The sequence below is a fragment of the Strongylocentrotus purpuratus genome, unplaced genomic scaffold (genome assembly GCF_000002235.5).
Source record: "Strongylocentrotus purpuratus isolate Spur 01 unplaced genomic scaffold, Spur_5.0 spur5_scaffold_21, whole genome shotgun sequence".
NCBI lineage: Eukaryota > Metazoa > Echinodermata > Echinoidea > Camarodonta > Strongylocentrotidae > Strongylocentrotus > Strongylocentrotus purpuratus.
In genome coordinates this window covers 13644808-13663128 of record NW_022145607.1, presented here as the reverse complement: position 1 = coordinate 13663128, position 18321 = coordinate 13644808, and the positions used below count along the sequence as shown (strand labels likewise).

General features: G+C 37.1%; 1 protein-coding gene across 1 annotated transcript; it reads left to right on the top strand.

Annotated features, from left to right (window-relative positions):
- The first annotated feature begins 2083 nt into the window (after window positions 1-2083).
- LOC115927868 (protein TANC1-like) lies at window positions 2084-13672 on the top strand. Its single transcript, XM_030994164.1, has 7 exons — window positions 2084-2218; window positions 8304-8460; window positions 9829-9905; window positions 11320-11465; window positions 12205-12347; window positions 13215-13331; window positions 13659-13672. Exons 1-7 carry the CDS (start codon window positions 2147-2149, stop codon window positions 13670-13672), a joined length of 726 nt encoding a protein of 241 aa, XP_030850024.1. The 5' UTR covers window positions 2084-2146.
- Window positions 13673-18321: the final 4649 nt, after the last annotated feature.

The window sequence follows — 18321 nt, the reverse complement described above, 5'->3', positions numbered from 1 at the left end:
ATTGCCAATTTGTCTTATATTTATTAGATGTACTGTGACATTTTAGGGCATAGCTATTTCACAAGACAAAAAGAAGGTGGACAATTACGTCTTCCAAAATTTAGAACGACACAAAGTCAATTTTTATTGTCTTTTTGGGGCAGTAGATTTGGAATAGATTACCTATTAATTTCCGATTAACAAGGTATATATAGGTTTCGGAATTATGTTGAAAAAGTTATGAATGAAATATCAAGTTTCCCTTGTAAACATATTTTCACGTTAATTTGACCTTTATTTATTACATTTCATTCATCTAGTTTTTTCAATTTGATAGTTGTATTTTTTTTTCCTTATAATTTATTGTTAATGCGTGTTTTTCGTTACCTATGTTTAATTATTGTATATACCATGTATATTTTACCTTTGTATGTATGTTTTGAATTCATGTTATTATTGTACATGTTTTTTATGTGAATACAGGGCTCTCTGGGAGAGCAGGCTCAGAAATGAACTTGAATGAGACCACCCTGTTAAAATAAAACTATAATAAATAAATAAATAAATAAATCAAGTTAAATAGTCTGCATAGGTACAAAAAATAAATCATACATTATCAGTTAGTAATTTGTAAGACATTGTTAAGTATTCTTATTCTTTAAAGTATCGATTGTAATGGTAAATTAAAATAGTTTTGTTTTGTTATGTTTTCTAAACTGATTTGTACTAAAATACTATGTTAAGCTGTTAAAGGGGTTAGGATTGACTAGCACATGTGCTATTATGTGGCCCCTTTTACTAACCAGTAGTTTCTCTCCGTGTATATATGTAACACCTTGTATGACATGTATTACCTTATTGCTGTTGGTAAATAAAATAAAATCAATCAATTAATAAAAAGAAAGAAAGATCAGAGGATAGGTAGAAATCCCTTCCGACTGCATTTCCTGTAAAAAGCCGACTGTTTCGTTTTATAATTATTACCACATTACCACAATAACTAAAAAACAATATCATAATAGTGTCGTGTTATAGCAAACATGGTATACCGCATGACTTGGTTTCCCTTCCTTTGGGAGGTTACATGTACTTTGCTCATTATATTATTTGCAATATCTACATGACAAAATGATGCAACCGTTCTTTAGAAGAAAAAAATTGTATGTGGATTTATGACAAGTGGAGGTGAAAAGGCAGATAATTCATACCTACATTGACTTTTATACCCAAAGCGATTCCGTTAGACCTTAACTCTGGATTGAAACAAGGTACACCATATAAAAATTGTTCCTATTGAAACAGATCTTCCGATACGCGGAAGCTGATTTCTGCAAGTACAACCACATGGGGAACAGGCAACTCGATCACACATTTTTAATAAACCGCCCTATGAGAGCACTGCTGCGATGCTCTGTCGAAATTGCCAAAAGCATATGACCTCCAATTCTTTCCAAGACCTAAGTTCCTGTATGATTTCCGCTTTTGCATTCATAACAATTGTGAAATACTTTGAATGGAAGTCACCAGTACCAGTATTTTACTTATACCGTTGCTGAAAAATTGACAATCAAAGATTTGTTTTGAATGTGTAAAATTGTATGTACAAGGCGAATGTAAGTAACCAAGGCGGGTAATGAATGCTACTTCGACCACTATCCCCACCACCGTCACCACCACCACCACCACCACTACCCCCGTGATCACCACCATTATCATCATTACCCTCACAGCCAATACCACCATCCCCATCACCAGCATCATCACCACCATCACCGCCACCACCATCACCTTTCATGTGCTTTCCTGTTCTGCTTTGCTAGTATACGTGAGCGGATAAATTGTAGTTGTACGATATACTTCATTTACTTGTAATTATTCGTCGGCGTCGTATGAGGTCCTCATTGTCTGATTTTGTAACGGAAAGTATTTTCAAATTATCGAAAAAAATGTTATAAACAATATTGTTCTACCTCAAGCCTTGCTCAAGTTGTCACGTTATGGAGTTTGATTGTTTTTAAGAAAATGTGGACATATTCGTCTTTGAAAAATAAACTTTAAACATGCTGAATATAAATGATCTTGACCTGTGTATTTCTCAATTATTTTGACCTATTCTTATGCAGAAGGGGCGATTTCATTTGGAGTAATACGAGGTATTTACTTGAAAATGGAGGTGCATCAACCTGCTGCAACGCACGGCATAGACCAAGAACAAGAGCTCTATAGTCGTATCCTCAGGGTAAGGCCGTTATTTTTAACCCCTCCTCTTCCTCTTCCTCCTCCCCTTCCCCTCCTCGACCTCCCCTTTCTCCTCCTCTCCTCCTTTTTAACTCACCCCCCATTATGCTCCCCTTCTCCTTCACTTCATCCTCCCCCCTCCTCTTCTTTATTCTTCTACTCCTCCTTTCAAACTCACCCCCCCTCCTCTCCTCCTCCCACTTCTCCTCCCCTCCACCTCCTCTTACACATTCTTCTACCACTATTACAATTACTAGTACTACTGATAATGATTATGATGTTGCTGTTGTTGTTGCTGTTGTTGTTGTTGTTGTATGGTATACTACACCTACTCCTACTACTATAACATCAACTACTACTACTCATTGGCGTACTGATGGGGTGGGGGGGGGGGAGTGGGCAGTTGACCCCCAACTAAAATTCACACGTGGTTTAATTATTTCGAATTCGATACCAATAACTTACACATTTTGCTAAAATTACATGATTTTCCGTTTTGTTTCTCACTTTTGCCCATTATGCCAGAGGCGGCACTCTCGGTGGAGGGTTGGGGTGCACTGTGCTCCTTTAATTTTGACACGTGCCCCTTTTCCTTCCTAATAAGAATCATATTTCCTTCGGATAAGTGCCCCTTTTCAAAATGCCCTTTTAACATCTGACGAATGCCCTAATTAAATCTGAAAGGTGCCCTTTTCCTTCAACAGATTCCCCCTTTCCATTCTCACAAGTGCCCTTTTCCTTCTATGTTGAGAGTCCCTTTTCAGGTACAAGAAGTGCCATTTTCACCTCTTATAATTGCCCTGATTACCTCGACAGAAACACCCTTTCTTTCTTAATAACTGTCCTTTTCCCTTCTGATAAGTACTTACTTTTCTTTTCTCCATAACATACACCCCTAATTCAAGGCGACTTAAAGCCTCTTTTTTTTAATTGTCGCTATAGCTCGCTCGCATTTATAAATGTTATAACTATGTTAATAATAAATTAACTTTTCAGTCTTTCTTCATGATATTGTGCTTAATACTTATCAGGTGTTGTTTTTCGTCTTCTTTATATTTTCGCACTCTCTCTCGCTCTAAGTGCCATATCGATTGACTTTGGCGATCATGCTGTTCCACAACCCTCGGTTCCTAGCCTTCTGTATTAGTACCACTCCCAGTTCTTTCACTCCTCTCTCTCTTCCAACAATTTCTGCAGACTGTCCATCCAAAGTATCCTCCTTCCTCCCCTACTCCTTCTTCCCACAATTTTCCCTGTCAAAGCAAGATTCTCTAGGCCTTCTTTACGTGTAATGTGACCCATGAACTTCAACTGCCTAATCAACATCTCACGTATTATTTTCCTTTGCACTCCAGCTCGTGTAAGAACTTCCTCATTACTAACTTTGTCAGTCCAGGGGATTTTCATCATTCTTATTAAGAACCACATTTCGCAACTTTCCAAACGCTTTTTAGTATCAGAGGCTAAAGTCCATGTTTCACTACCATACATACGTACTGGGTATATGTAACAATTCAATACTCTTATTCTGGTCCTCATACTCATTGTTCGATTTGTCAGAATTTTGCCTAGCTTTGAAAATGCAGATTTAGCGAGAGCTATCCTTCTCTTGATCTTTGTCTCACATCTGGCATCCTCGGTGATCATGCTGCCGAGGTAGTTAAATGGGGAGACTTGTTTAATAATCTGTTCTTTCAGTTTCAAGTTACATTTTGGACTGCTCTTCTTAGAGACCACCAGGCACTTTGTCTTGGTATAGTTGATCTCTAGTCCCATTCTCTCACTTTCTTTTACAACTACATTCAGGAGTCTCTGGAGATCTTTCTCTGATTCAGAAAATAAAACAGTGTCATCAGCATATCTAATATTTGTGATTGAATGGCCACCCACTTGTATCCCATTTTCATCTTCCAATTCTCTTAGAATGATTTCTCTATACATATTGAACAGGTCCGGCGACATAACACAACCCTGTCTGACTCCCCGTCTAATGTTAATATATTCACTACACTCTCCTTCTACCCTGATGCATGCAAACTGATTCCAATATAGACTTTGTAGCGGTCTTAGATCTTTCCTATATATATCAAGCTTTTTCATCTCTTCAAAAAGTTCTGAATGTTTTACTTTATCAAAAGCCTTTGAAAAATCAATAAAACACATGTACAAATCATTTTGCATTTCGACTGCTCTCTCCGTTATATTTCTAACCACAAATATTGCATTTCCTGTGCCCGCATCCTTTACAAAACCAAATTGTTCCCTTCCGACCATGGGACATATTTTACTTCTTGCTCTCAAAAGCAAAATCCTCAAAATAATCTTAGTGATATGGCAAATAAGGCTGATTGTCCTATATTGCTCACAATCCACGGCTCCCGGTTTCTTTGGGAGAGTAATTAAAATGGATCTGCCCAATTCATTTGGAAATGTTCCGTCATTATATATTTTGTTAATAATTTCTGTTAATCTATCAACACCATATTCCTCTAATGCTTCAAATATTTCAGTGACCACACCATCTGGTCCAGCTGCTTTGTTCTTCTTCATCTTTGACATTGCCCAACGGACTTCAGATTTTAAATTTTTCTCCCCCTTTGACTTCATCTGCAAAACTTGGCATTGCTTCCCTACTATCTTCAAAAAGTTCGCCAATGTATTCCGTCCACCTACTCATTTTGTCCTTCATTTCAAACAGGATTGACCCATCTTTTCCTTTGATACAGCCAGGGTTTGAACAACCAGGCTTTTTACCTGAAATTTCATTTATTCTCTGGTAAACATTACTATTCTTATCGAATTGATTTTCAATTTCTACACATTGTTCGTTTAGCCAGCTCTCTTTTGCCTCATTACACTTTTGCTTAATTTGTTTGTCTAGGTCCCTATATTTCTTGCATTGTCTATTTCCAATTTTCTGTCTATCTTTCATCATTAAAAAAATCTCCTCTGTCATCCACTTGTTCCTTCTTTTTCTCTTCTTTTTCGGCACATACTCTTCCGCTGTTTCTACCAGAACATTTCTCATCGTCTCCCACGTCTTTTATTCTCCTTCATCTATGAGTAACTCAAACCTATTCTTTACTTGTACAGTAAATTCTTGACGTATGTCCGGTTTACTCAACTGTTTAAAATCCAATATTTTCACAACTTTTGGTCTCTTGAGTTTCTTTAATTTGCACTAAAGTGTACATATCACCGGCACATGATCACTTCCGCAGTCAGCCCCTGGATATGTTTTTGATCGTTTCACTGCTTTTTTAAATCTACTATTTATGGCAATATAGTCTATCTGGTTTCTGACGATGTCGCCAGGACTCTTCAAAGTGCATAATCGTCTAGGGTGTTCTTTGAACCAAGTATAAGTGATGACCATGTTCTCCCCCTCACACCACTGAACCCATCTGTCCCCTCGTTCATTTCGTTCACCAATTCCATGCGGACCTACTGCTTTGCCCTCTGTACCATGACCGACTTTAGCGTTCAGGTCTCCCAGGACAATGACAATGTCATTCGATTTGCACTGAGATTTAGCTTTATCTAGACTAAGGAATCATAAAAGGTGTCAATAACTTCATCAGCACTATCTGCCGTTGGTGCATAAATCACTATGATTGAGATGTTAAAAGGGTGTCCCTGTAATTTCACTAGGAGCACCCTATCACTTACACACCAGTGTCCCAACACACTCTTTGAGATATCTGGATCCAGCAGTAACCCCACACCTCTTTCATGCTTTTCACCTCCTGCATAAATCAATCTGTAATCATCTATCACAAACTCGCCGTTATTCAGCCATCTTGTTTCATTTAGTCCTAAAATGTTGACATTTAGCCTCATCGTCTCTTGTTTAACATTTTCCAGCTTGCCGCTCTGATACAGTGTTCTCACATTCCATGTTCCAACTCTGATGGTATTCCTATTGCGAACAGTAGCTGGCTGACGGTCGGGGCCCACCTGTCGCCCATTGGGAACCCTACCGGGCGAGGTGCTTGTCCCTTGAGGTAGACGAGCCCCCTTTACGCCTTTGGCTTTTGCTTTAGAGTTGTGGTTCATCATGATTGTTCTTGGAATAATAGTGAAGTGGTTTTCCGTTGCCTTCTTCACCGCAGTATGTAGCCGTATCTGGGATCGTCCAGCACGCCAAGCATTAATCATAGGTTCACTGTTGTCCTAAAAGGATCTTCCGCCGAAACACTCCTACTGCATCGCTGCTGCCCAATGCAGAGCAAGCTAAGCTTATTTAAAGGCGGCCTAAACTCGCCGTCCCAATTCAACGTCTTAGGAGATATGCAAGATTTTATTGGTCCTACTAGTGCCACCCAGTACCACCACCAGCCCCCTGATGGTCCCCTTTTAGTCGCCTTTTACGACACGCAGAGGATACGTGGGGGGTATTCTTGACAGGCCCACCCCACCTCCACTAGTACCTCTTAAATTTAATTTTTTTTGCTCGCTCGCTTGGCTAGCTCGAAAATTAATATTCAGACCATCACACCCCACTGTAAATGTGTGGCTTTAGCAGTATCTTTTACCACGTAAAGAAAGAAAGAAACATTGGTGTCATCCCTGGTATTGTAGTTTAATCACAATCAAGGCGATGTATTAATGTTTCCCTTTGTAGATGCCCTTTTTTTGGAAGACGCTCCGCCGCCCCTGTATTATGCTACTTGGTGGTGATGCAGATTTTGTTCTGACCCCCAGAAGTTTTTGCCCATTACGCCTCTGCTACTACTACTACTACTACTACTACTACTACTACTACTACTACTACTACTACTTCTACTACTACTACTACTAGCAGTACTACTTTGAGGCTCAGTTTTGTGTCAGCCTGCATGGGTCATTTTCCACAACAGAAAGAAGGAAGCAAGAAGACGATGTTTGCTGTTTGGTAGCTCTGGTTCAGAATGCCCATCTGCTCAGAAGCTCTAAATTTATTGTTTGCTCTTTTCAACATGCATGCATATGGTTCAACTTAGCAACTAAGTATAACAATTAATAACATCCTCATCAATATTCAAAAGGAAGTCAGTCACGTGACTACATACTAAGCATATTCAAAGAAAAGTGGGCATATCAAAAGAGAGAGTGTGGTGTGTCATGTGACTGTTATGTCGGTAAGAGTGGTCAGGTGACAGAAGAGGAAGGACGGGAATTTCTTGTAAATGGGTGATAGAGTTAACAGACATAAATAATCCTATCTGATTGATACACGTTTGTAAAAACCCTACTACATACACAAAGGAAATAAATGTCTGTGGAATGTGGGGCATGTGGACATAACAAAACTACTACTACTAATACTAATAATACTGCTACTACTACTATTACTACTACTACTACTACTACTACTACTACTACTACATGTACTACTCCTACTACTACTACTACTACTACTACTATATAATAGGCCTACTACTACTACTAATTTAATTGGTTGAAGGCATGGGCTCAAATGTTGATAAACCTTTTTTTAGAAATGTGTTTCTCCCAAGTACTTGGTATTGATATATATAGACAAGGGGGGTGTTTCACAAAGATCCTAAGTAGAACTTAACTCTAAGTTGGACTTAAAAATTATGGACAGCCATTGGAGTCTTAAAATGAAATATATTCAAAAGCAGAAATGCAAGTATTTTAGACTTTTTATGAATTCCACATCCAGAACATGAAATCTCCTTGATGATAAACAATATGAATGATTTGAATAAACAATAAATGCCTTTCAAAATAACTTTTACAAAATATTTTCAAAGATGCTAATGGCTTTCCATAACTTTTAAGTCCAACTTAGAGATAAGTTCAACTTAGGATCTTTGTGAAACACCCCCCTGGTCTTAACTGTCGATTGAAATACGAGAAAGCAAGGCCATCGGGTGTCGGGAAGATGCAGAAGAGGTCGTATCATCTTTATCCACGTTGGTTTCCCCAACTCATTTTCTCAGATTGTCTTTCTTCCCCCGTTCTTTCGTTTTGTTTTCCGTCACTTGACGGTGGTGGGCACGTATCTTGGTGACTCGAATATATGCACCCCTGTTTATAAATAACATATCCTCTTTCTGTATGACAAACAAATAAAATAGGCATCGAAAGCAGGGAACGTGGAGGCGTTGCGACGCGCTTTGGATGCGGAGCCTGGTAAGGTTGACACACCTGATAGCAATGGAATGTCACCACTCTTCTTAGCTGTGAAGGAGGGTAGTCTACCATGTGTGAAACTTCTCGTCTCGAAACAAGCTGGTGAGTAAAACATTAATACAAAAGCAAAAGAGGACAAAGGAAACAAATTGAACACCCCTCATGAAAAAAAGGAAGAAAATAAAAGTGGAAAATACACGTCCCACAGTTTTAATACAACATGTAGCATCAGTGAAATGTCCCTATTTTGTATAAATTAACGCGATCGCAACAATTTTCGAAAATTCAACTGAAAGGGGAAGTGCACCCTAATATTAAATTGGTTTTTAAAAGAGCAGAAACGTTAGAAAAACAATTCAGTGAAAATTTGAGAAAAATCGGACACAAAATAAAAAAGTTATGAATCTTTCAAAATCATAAAAATCATGGGATCTTTGAGACAAATTGGCAATGCGGTCAGAAATTGTGATGGCATCCCCTCACAATTCACCACTGATCTATGATCTAATGACAGAGAATGACCCAAAATCTCTATTTCTCTGCATGTAAATGGAATAGTAGACCTATCTTATATGGGGTGCTTGAAAGAACATGATATCCGTGATATATGATCTAGATAGGCATGAAGAAAATATATCTTTTCATCGAAGTGGAATTTGATGTCATTTCTTGCATTCAACAAAGGATAAAGTGTGAGGGGGTGACATCATATTTACAGACCGCATTGCCAATTTGACTCACAGATTTGATGGATTTCATGAACAGTTATAGATTTTTAAAAATCCATAACTTTAATAATAATAATAATGATAGGCATTTCTATAGTGCCGTCTATCTAGAAATTCTTAGGAGGCGCATTTATTAATACCCCGGTTTAGCCTAGCTGCCACTACAGCGCTCAAGCATTTCAAGGAATTAATCCCTGCCAGGTACCCATTTACATCACCTGGGAGGTGTTTCACAAAGATCCTAAGTTGAACTTATCTCTAAGTTGGACTTAAAAATTATGGACAGCCATTGGAGTCTTAAAATGAAATATATTCAAAAGCAGAAATTCAAGTATTTTAGACTTTTTATAAATTCCACATCCAGAACATGAAATCTCCTTGATGATAGAAAATATGAATGATTTGAATTAACAATTAATGCCAAAATAACTTTTACAATATATTTTCACAGATGCTAATGGCTTTCCATAAATTTTAAGTCCAACCTAGAGATAAGTTCAACTTAGGATCTTTGTGAAACACCCCCCTGGGTTGAGTGTTTATCGTGCTTTTTATCCCATATAAATCCTATTCGGATTACATAAAATCTCAAGAGCAAGGTTGATTTTTCAATAAATAGTAGCGATCGTGTTGAATGCATTTCGCTTCTTTGAATCACTTATGTCATGCCTCCCCCTTAAAAATTGTATATTGATTGCCCTGTATTAATAATATTTGATGCAATGTTTCAATGTTTCAACAGACGTGAATATGAAGGATAGGTCGACCCAAATCGGTGCGACGGAGTTAGATGAATCATGGGCTCTGGTAGACTACCAGGTAAGTAGTATATACAGGATAATTGGGTGGATTATGAGGGGAAAACAAGAATATTCCTGATTTAAGATAAAAATACTGCTGGTGTGATTTAACATGTTTAAAGTTATTTTGAATCAAATTTTGGATATGCCATTGATTAAGATAATTCGTTTTGTTTTAGGTGGTGTGTTATTGTTAAGACTGCATACATTAGTAGATTGCTTGGTTGCTTACGTCACTCTAGTGCTAGGAGAAAATGTAGACCTAGTTCTTAATCATTAGTAAGCAGAAGAGGACACGGGGCATCTCTGTTCTAAGAGCATTGCTGCATTGCATTCTGAAGTTAAATGAAGATAAAACTGAGTTTATGTTAAATGGATCTGCCATGCAGTTGAGTAGATTTTCTGCACAAAAGATCATCATTGGCAATTCAGAAAGTTTTTTTGATGCTGGAATGATCACTAAGTCTCACATTTCAAATTTTGTTAGTTCAGCATTAGTCTCTATTCACAATATTTGGAGGATCAGAAAATATCTGAATCAAAAAAGCCACTGAGCGGATTGACCATTCTTGTATTACATGTCATTTGGATATGTATGATTTCTTGTTTATTGGCCTTCCTCAAATTCAAATAGCCCGTCTGCAACGAGTTCAGAATAACGCAGCTCGGCTCGTCACTCATCGTAGTAGATCAGATAGTATTCCAGATATGTTTGAATCTCTTAATCGGTTATCAGTCTCAAAAAAGAATCATGAATAAGCTGTTACTCATTACTTATCCCTTGATGATACACATTTAATTACGCCGCTTGTCAGGTACTGCACCCTAAAAGGAGCAGATTTATCAGCAAATACGCGTAGGAGGGTGAAAATCTGCACCCCAATTGCACCCTTACTTATTAAAGGTAAAGACCAGTATTGGAAACGCCCCAATTTCAAAAAATGAAATGGAAGCTCTTATTACCAATCATGTGAAAGAATATGTTTTGACTAATACATGATGATAACAAAATTGGCAGGGAAACCGCCTACTAATTCATACATTTGGTAAATTAGTTTATCTATTGGTGTGTGAGAGATAAACGCACGTGTCGCGCTCGTGTGCGTAGTCCCATATACATCTTTCTTTGTACAGTGCTTGTAACTTTACCAAGGCTGGGCCGAGTTTCTTATGATTTTGATGATTCCAGAACCTTGCAGTACACACCAATATATATATATATATGCTAGATGATCAACCTTTTCCGATCGATTCCTCAACGTTTATTTCACAATGCGATCGCATGACCATAACTGGTCTTTATCTTTAATGTGTACCTTTATTCATCAATATCATAAACAAAACACAACATCAACAACACAAATAATCAATCAAACAAACAAATCATAACAACGGCAACATAATGCATTTTCGTGTTCATTCTATCCCTACAGTGGTCTTTGTCGCCATTTCTTCTCGCCTGTCGGCTCGGTCACCAGTCCATAGTCGAGTTCTTGTTCTACAATGGTGCAGACGTGTGTCAGACCAGTGCTGAAGACGACTTGAATTGCTTGTCCTTAGCCATCATGTATAGTCGCGAGTAAGTCGATTATTAACATAAATATAATCATATCTTTAGAATAATAGAATCCACAGTTCGATTATCTTCAAAATACAGGTACACAAGTAATTACGATTTAAATATATAATCATGGCCAGTGGCGTAACAAAGGTACAGACTTCTAAGGGGGCGCTGGCATAAAGGCAAGGGGGCAGGGCGGCGTCGATGGATGAAATAAAAATTATCAAGGTCATTGGGTAGAAGGATGTGGGAAGGGGTAGTACAGTTTCTTAACCGTGTGTTTTGTTTAATCCTCTCTCTCCTTCCTTTTATCAATAATACACAATTTTAACAGCCAGTAGTTCAAAAACCTATATTGAATACAACAGCTTTGCACCAAACTTTGTTAAAACTTCGTAGTTCTCATAATGAGTTTTGAAGTTTGAAACTCGTAGAATGAAAAGAAAGTGTAAGAAGAAATAAATAAAGAAATATAAAAATTAAGCTCATTTGTATTTCAACTTTGTATCAACATATTTTTAAAAAAATGTCTTTTATTTACCAAATATGTTCTCTAAAAAAACAGTTGGTAATAAGTGACATTAAAATTCTTAACATCAACTCTTACAGTAATTACCGAAACTTTACCAGTCATTACTCTCACTTATCACTAATAAATCATCAATACGATAAATTTTCATTCATAGAAATTGTAATTAGTCCAATATTATTCAATGACGCCATTGCGTTTATTATCACTTTCCATCCTCTTTTAAAGGGAAACTGCCAGGTTCCTTGTGACACATACGACGTACGAAACTCTCTTGTTCTTGATGAAGACAGTGTCACGTGACCTGACTTTGGGACGTCAGTCTGAAAGAATCTCGACGCCAATGAGACAGTTGATACAGTATATGCCCGGTAGGTGGAATGTCATTGTCACATGATGTCAAAAAGAAATTTAAAAAAAAATCGAAGGAGAGTCGAGTGGTACGAGGTGCATATTCAAAACATTTGGAGCCAATGTCTGAATATTGTACAAATGTACCAAGCTGTGAGAAAGAATAGGTGAAAATATGTATCTGAGGAGGGACCGGCACAGTACTATTTTTTCCGAGGAGTATAGTGCACTATACCATGGATGACGTCACAGTTACATCATATCAATGTTATGTTTGGTCACATGATGCTATGTTGATCAGTCACTGAACAGGATTTAATTGATCAAAAATATAATGAAAAATATTCGGAGCTCTGGCAGAGATTTGTATTCAATAGTGAAATTATATTTATCACTAATAACCACCAACTATTTTAATCATGTATTTCGAAAAGTCATGAATATTCATAAAAGGGATATAACAAGAATTACCATGAGACGAGTACAACATATTGGCCCGTATGTTGGTAACTCAGGGAGCATTATTTGGTTCGATTTATACTCATGCAATTCTTGATACAGTTAAATCAAATTGAACTTATAATTCTACTACGAGAGCGTTTTTTCTTCTCCAGAAGACAGGTACACATGCCTGAATTTGTAAAGGTAAGTTTGAGTACTGTCCACTCGACGGGAATGGTGGAAATACCTTCTTTTGTCCATCGATCTGCATTTCAAGTCTGTGTAAATAGTAACGTCGCCTGAAGAAACGATACGTTTCTTTTAAAGAAGATGGCGCAATGTAAAACGTCCATATTTGAGAGATACAGGGCATGCATTCAAAAATGATGTAGACCTACCGTTTCTTTTTAATACCAATCTATAAACGTCAATTTTAATACCAACAGATGTAGCAGAGATTGTAATGGACAGATGCATCACGCTGAATGCAAATCGTGATGAGGTTACTTGCTATCTGGAACTTTTGGACGACTTCTGCTCCCCTTGGGCTCGGCAAAACAAAGGTATGTTACTTAAAACCGACCGCAAAGACTTTCGAGATATCAACCTAAGGCAATTCAATAGTATTGTCCTTCATCTTTAGAATTTTGGGAACATTTCAGTGACATATCACGTAAATCCGAACTAGATTTCTATGGGATATACAATAGGCTAGTACTGAAATTGAACTTTGCGATTGTATTCACAGTACTAGTTTACCTGAAGTCTAGAAAGTATATAACATAACTTGTTTTAATTCATGCCTTTGGGTAAATAAACGCTTAAATAGTGCATATTCCTTTCACTACATTATATCTTATTTATTATTGAAGAGGTGTGGTTTTTTACAGCTGAAAACAGATAAGGATATTTAGATTGAAATACCCCTCAAAACAAAAAAGTTAGGAAAGAACTTTGAAAAGACACAGACAAAAACTTTCCATTTTATGTTGTGCACGTGGCATAAATATCAGAAGTCGAGAACAGTTTTAAACTAAACAGTGTAAAATTACTTGGACACCTGTAAATTCAAATTGTTTGGAAGAAACTTCAACACAATTACATAGGTAACGAAAGTAAAATTTAAACAGATGGCTCGAGGGAAGCAAGTTTAACAAGGAGACCTCCTTTATTTGATCTACTGAATCCCTAAGTTTCTGTCATTGCATTTATTCATTACTATGTTATTGAATTATATATATATATATATATATATATACATATAGTATTCAAACCTGTCTTAGTTGACACCTCTTTGTAAACTGCAGCTGGTCACTTGTATGCTATGGTCACATGTATCACCTCCTTGAAGGATGAAACATGTGTTGTAAAATCTTTATAGAAAGGCAAAATGTCTACAGTGGTCACTTTTTTTCGGATCCCCTAGATTGACCCTGATAGATCGACTGGTTTGACTCTACTCTGCACATACAATGCTTGTTTCATATCAGTATTCTTCATTTCGGTAAAAGAAAATCAAAGGTATTACATTGGGAATACTTAGATTCTCTGCCAAAGAAAGAAAATACACCTGTATAGAAACCCTTCTCAACTGACATTATTGTTGTTGTCATTATTATTATCGTTATCATTATTAATATAGTATTAGTTTCATTATCATTATCCTCATAATTATTATTTCATCATTATTATCGTTATTGTTGTTTTTGTTGTTATTCATTATCATCAATAATATATTGATTTTTTTAATCTTTATGATTATTAAATAGATCCCAATGATGTCACTAATGAGGCCTTTGGTGATAATGGTAATCTACTCGTGGACGTTGAACCCAGGCATACTGAAATCAAGAATGGTCAACATCCATTGGCACTTATGGTTAGCCTAAGCTTTTTAAAATCAATATACTATTTTGTAAAGTGGACGGGGTCCAGGAAAGAGAGATAGAGGGAGAGAGAGAGAGAGAGAGAGAGAGAGAAAGAGAAAGAGAGAGAAAGAGAGAGAGAGAGAGAGAGAGAGAGAGTAAGAGGTAGGTAGGTACGGGTGGATGGAAGAGATGCTTCAACGAGGTAAAATTACTAATAATACAGCTGATGAGTTTGAGGTGTTAAGCCTACTGGAACCGTGTGGTCCTTTTATGAAAGTTGATGCATGAAGTATTTCGTCTTTTTTGTGCATTGCTGATCGTCAATAAAATGGAGTTAATTTTTTTCAACTCTGTTTGTTGCTACAGCAGGCAGCCAGTGTAAATGAATTCGTTTTAATCAAATCAAGGAAACGCAAGCATTGCTTTAGACAAACAGAACTTTGTTATTACTGGCTCATTTTCTCTGATTGAGGTGTCATATAAACGGGCAGAAAATGAACTTTCTAGAAATGTGATTTTCCCTTTGAAATTCAGACACTGTCCGCCAAATGACTTTTTGGTACCCTCTCTTCAAATTGTTTTACTCACTCATGCATGAAATATGCATCATATAAGTTGAATCAAATGAAAGAGGTGGATCTAAGCTTTACAAATATGTGTCATTTATTATAATTGCGATTAAGTTATGATAAAACATCAATAATTCTCGGTTTCGTTTTTTCTGGGACGCACTGTATAATAATTTGTTAAGCGGAATAATTATGTGGATATATTCTACTGCGCTGCAAGAGCTCGTAAATGCCGTGCTATACAAACTACATTAACAAATGATTTTCAGTCTTGATCAAAATTTGTCTATTGATGGGGCTTTCTTTATTTCTAGTGGTAATCTTTTCCATAAACTAGGGGGAGCACAAAGAAATGATAGGTCTCCGAGGGTTACTTTGGTTTTATGGTTTTGGGGCAAGCACTGCATCCAGTGACCGGGGTAATAGTATATTTGTACAGCGCTTAGAGACATGTATTAAGCGCTATTAAAAAGCTAAATATTATCATTATTTTATATGGAGGTAATTGCAACATAAATGTGTCTTGCGTAATACGAAGGTTACGACCGAGAGTTTGAGACTTGATATTCAATAATTCAGTAACAGAAAGGGATAGATTTTTAAAATCCATCGGTATAACCAAAATAAATTCTGAACACTTATTTCGTAATCACAACACTGATATATTCATGTACTCGTCTATCCAAATCTTGAATTATGTCAGTTGAAATCATTATGATCTTGTATTGGAAGAAGCGTCATACATTATAATGTAACATGAAAAAAAGCAAATTAGAGAATTTAATAAGTTGACAATTTACCACATATTCTATTTAAATATTTAAAAAGATCTCGGTGATTAAACGCGACTAAACTGGAAGTGCGTTATACATCATAATATTTAGTCACAAAGTTGTAAAAGAGAACATGTTAAAACATATATTGTCTATCAAGTCGGTAAATATTTGGGCAGATCGGAGTTTAACACACCTTTCAAAACTGAAGTATTGATATTACCTTTGACCTTTGACCTACAGCAAGAACAGGAGTGCCACGCCAATCTCCTGACCCACCCTCTCTCCATCAAACTCATCGAACACAAATGGCGCATCCTGGGATCGGCTGCGCACTCGATGACGCTCTTCGTCTATCTCTTCTTTCTTGCTTTCCTCACCGGCTATGTCTTGGTGAACCCATCTTCCTTCTACGTCAAGTTTGCAAACAAAACGAACATTTTCTGGTATTACGACCCGCCGGATAAGATCATGCCCGATGACACGTACTCTGCCGAGTGCCTCTTCGGGGGAAAAAGTTGGATATTCTTGATGGTATTGGTCATTTTCAACATTATCAAAGAGGTATATATTTTAGATCTGTTTATTCTTCCACTCAAAACAGAATATACCATTTATTTTCAAATTTCTTACATAATAATTTTCTTCCCCAAAAATCAAACAATATAACTACATGTATTAAAATACAAAAAAAAATATGAAAACACTTCAGTAATACATTTATGTGAAAAAAGTGCATTACAATCGCTTGATATTAGAAATAAAATTGTATTATTGGGGAAATAACTTTGTTTTGAGAGGAAACAACATTTTTTATTTAAAAAGTACCCCCTAAAAAGAAGGAAAGAAAAAGAACAAAGATTGATTTATGCCTATGCGGTCTAAAAATATCGTACGGTCAATAGCAATTATAGGACCGCCACAGCAATCCCACGGTCACATGCGGTAGTGGTCACTTAAGTGGTCACATGGCGTATTTTTAATTTGTGGAGACAGAAAATCTGCGACTACCGTACGGCCTTTGAATTGATGATGCACGGTCGCAGACGCAAGGTACCCGCAAGGCGGCCGAAGGGGAACCATACGGCGACCGTGCGGGCAGACTGATGCTACCGCTTCACCCTTGGAGTATATAAAAACGCAAGGCTACCGTACGCCAGACGTACGATCGCCGTGGAACCGCTCTACGGCATGAACACGGCGTGTTTAATCGCTACAGCAAACCTAGAAATGAAAACAGTTATAACTCCGCGTTATAATCACACGGCGACCTGTACGTCCTGTGGGGTGTTTCATAAAGCTGTTCGTAAAGTTACGCATGACTTTACGAACGACTTGCATATGAAAAGCCAAATGAGATACTCAATCATTATTATTATTTATGAAGTTGAACTGTGCAGATGTAGATTAACATTCTTATTATAACGACCATTTTTAATGCAAAGTATATTTTTTGCCATAATTTAATTGACGTTATTGGAAATATCAGAAAAACTTTGGGCATCCTATCTGGCACTTCGTATACAAGTCGTTCGTAAAGTCATGCGTAATTTTACGAACTCTTTATGAAACACCCCCCAGTAAAGAAAGGGATACGCCCTAGGGTGACCCTGAGGCCACCGCAGATTCTCTGCGGCCGTCGCATGTTATCTCTCGATTTTGGGGGCGTACGGCCGGCGTATTTTAGCCGTAAAGCAAAATTGACCTAGACATGAGTTAACACGATCGCAACGACTTTCAACATATAACCGGGGGTAATTTCACGAGGCTTGTGTGAACACAACAATGACAAAACACAACCACGATGAATGATATTATGAACATTAATCATCCGAGCATGATTTCTACAGGAAATACAATTTAAAGTATTGAAAGTTGATTTTTAGAAAGTCTTTGTGATCATGTAATGGTTTTTGTTTATTTGTCGATTTACTTTGAAAAGATACCCATTTCACTTAGATAACTGCTCGACCTAAGGGCACTGTATCACTATAATAAATATACGTTAACATTAAACGTTAATAAGAAATGAGCATGTAAAAGAAGTAGTGTATTTCAATACGGGGAAAAGGGCGATCAAACAAGTTACATCATCAAAAATGCAGCTATTGCTATTGTACCATGGGTGTCAATCCGGGGGGGGGGGGTATATCCCCCCTAATATTTCAGGTGGGGGATGGCCTGTACAATCATCCCCCCAATAATTCACCATAAAAAAAATGAAGAGAAAAATTAATGATGAGAGCCCGATGAGAGTAGTCAATGGTTATTACTCGCAAGATGACCATCAATAACATCACATTTTGCTATCTCATTTTCATAATACATACATATATAAATAGA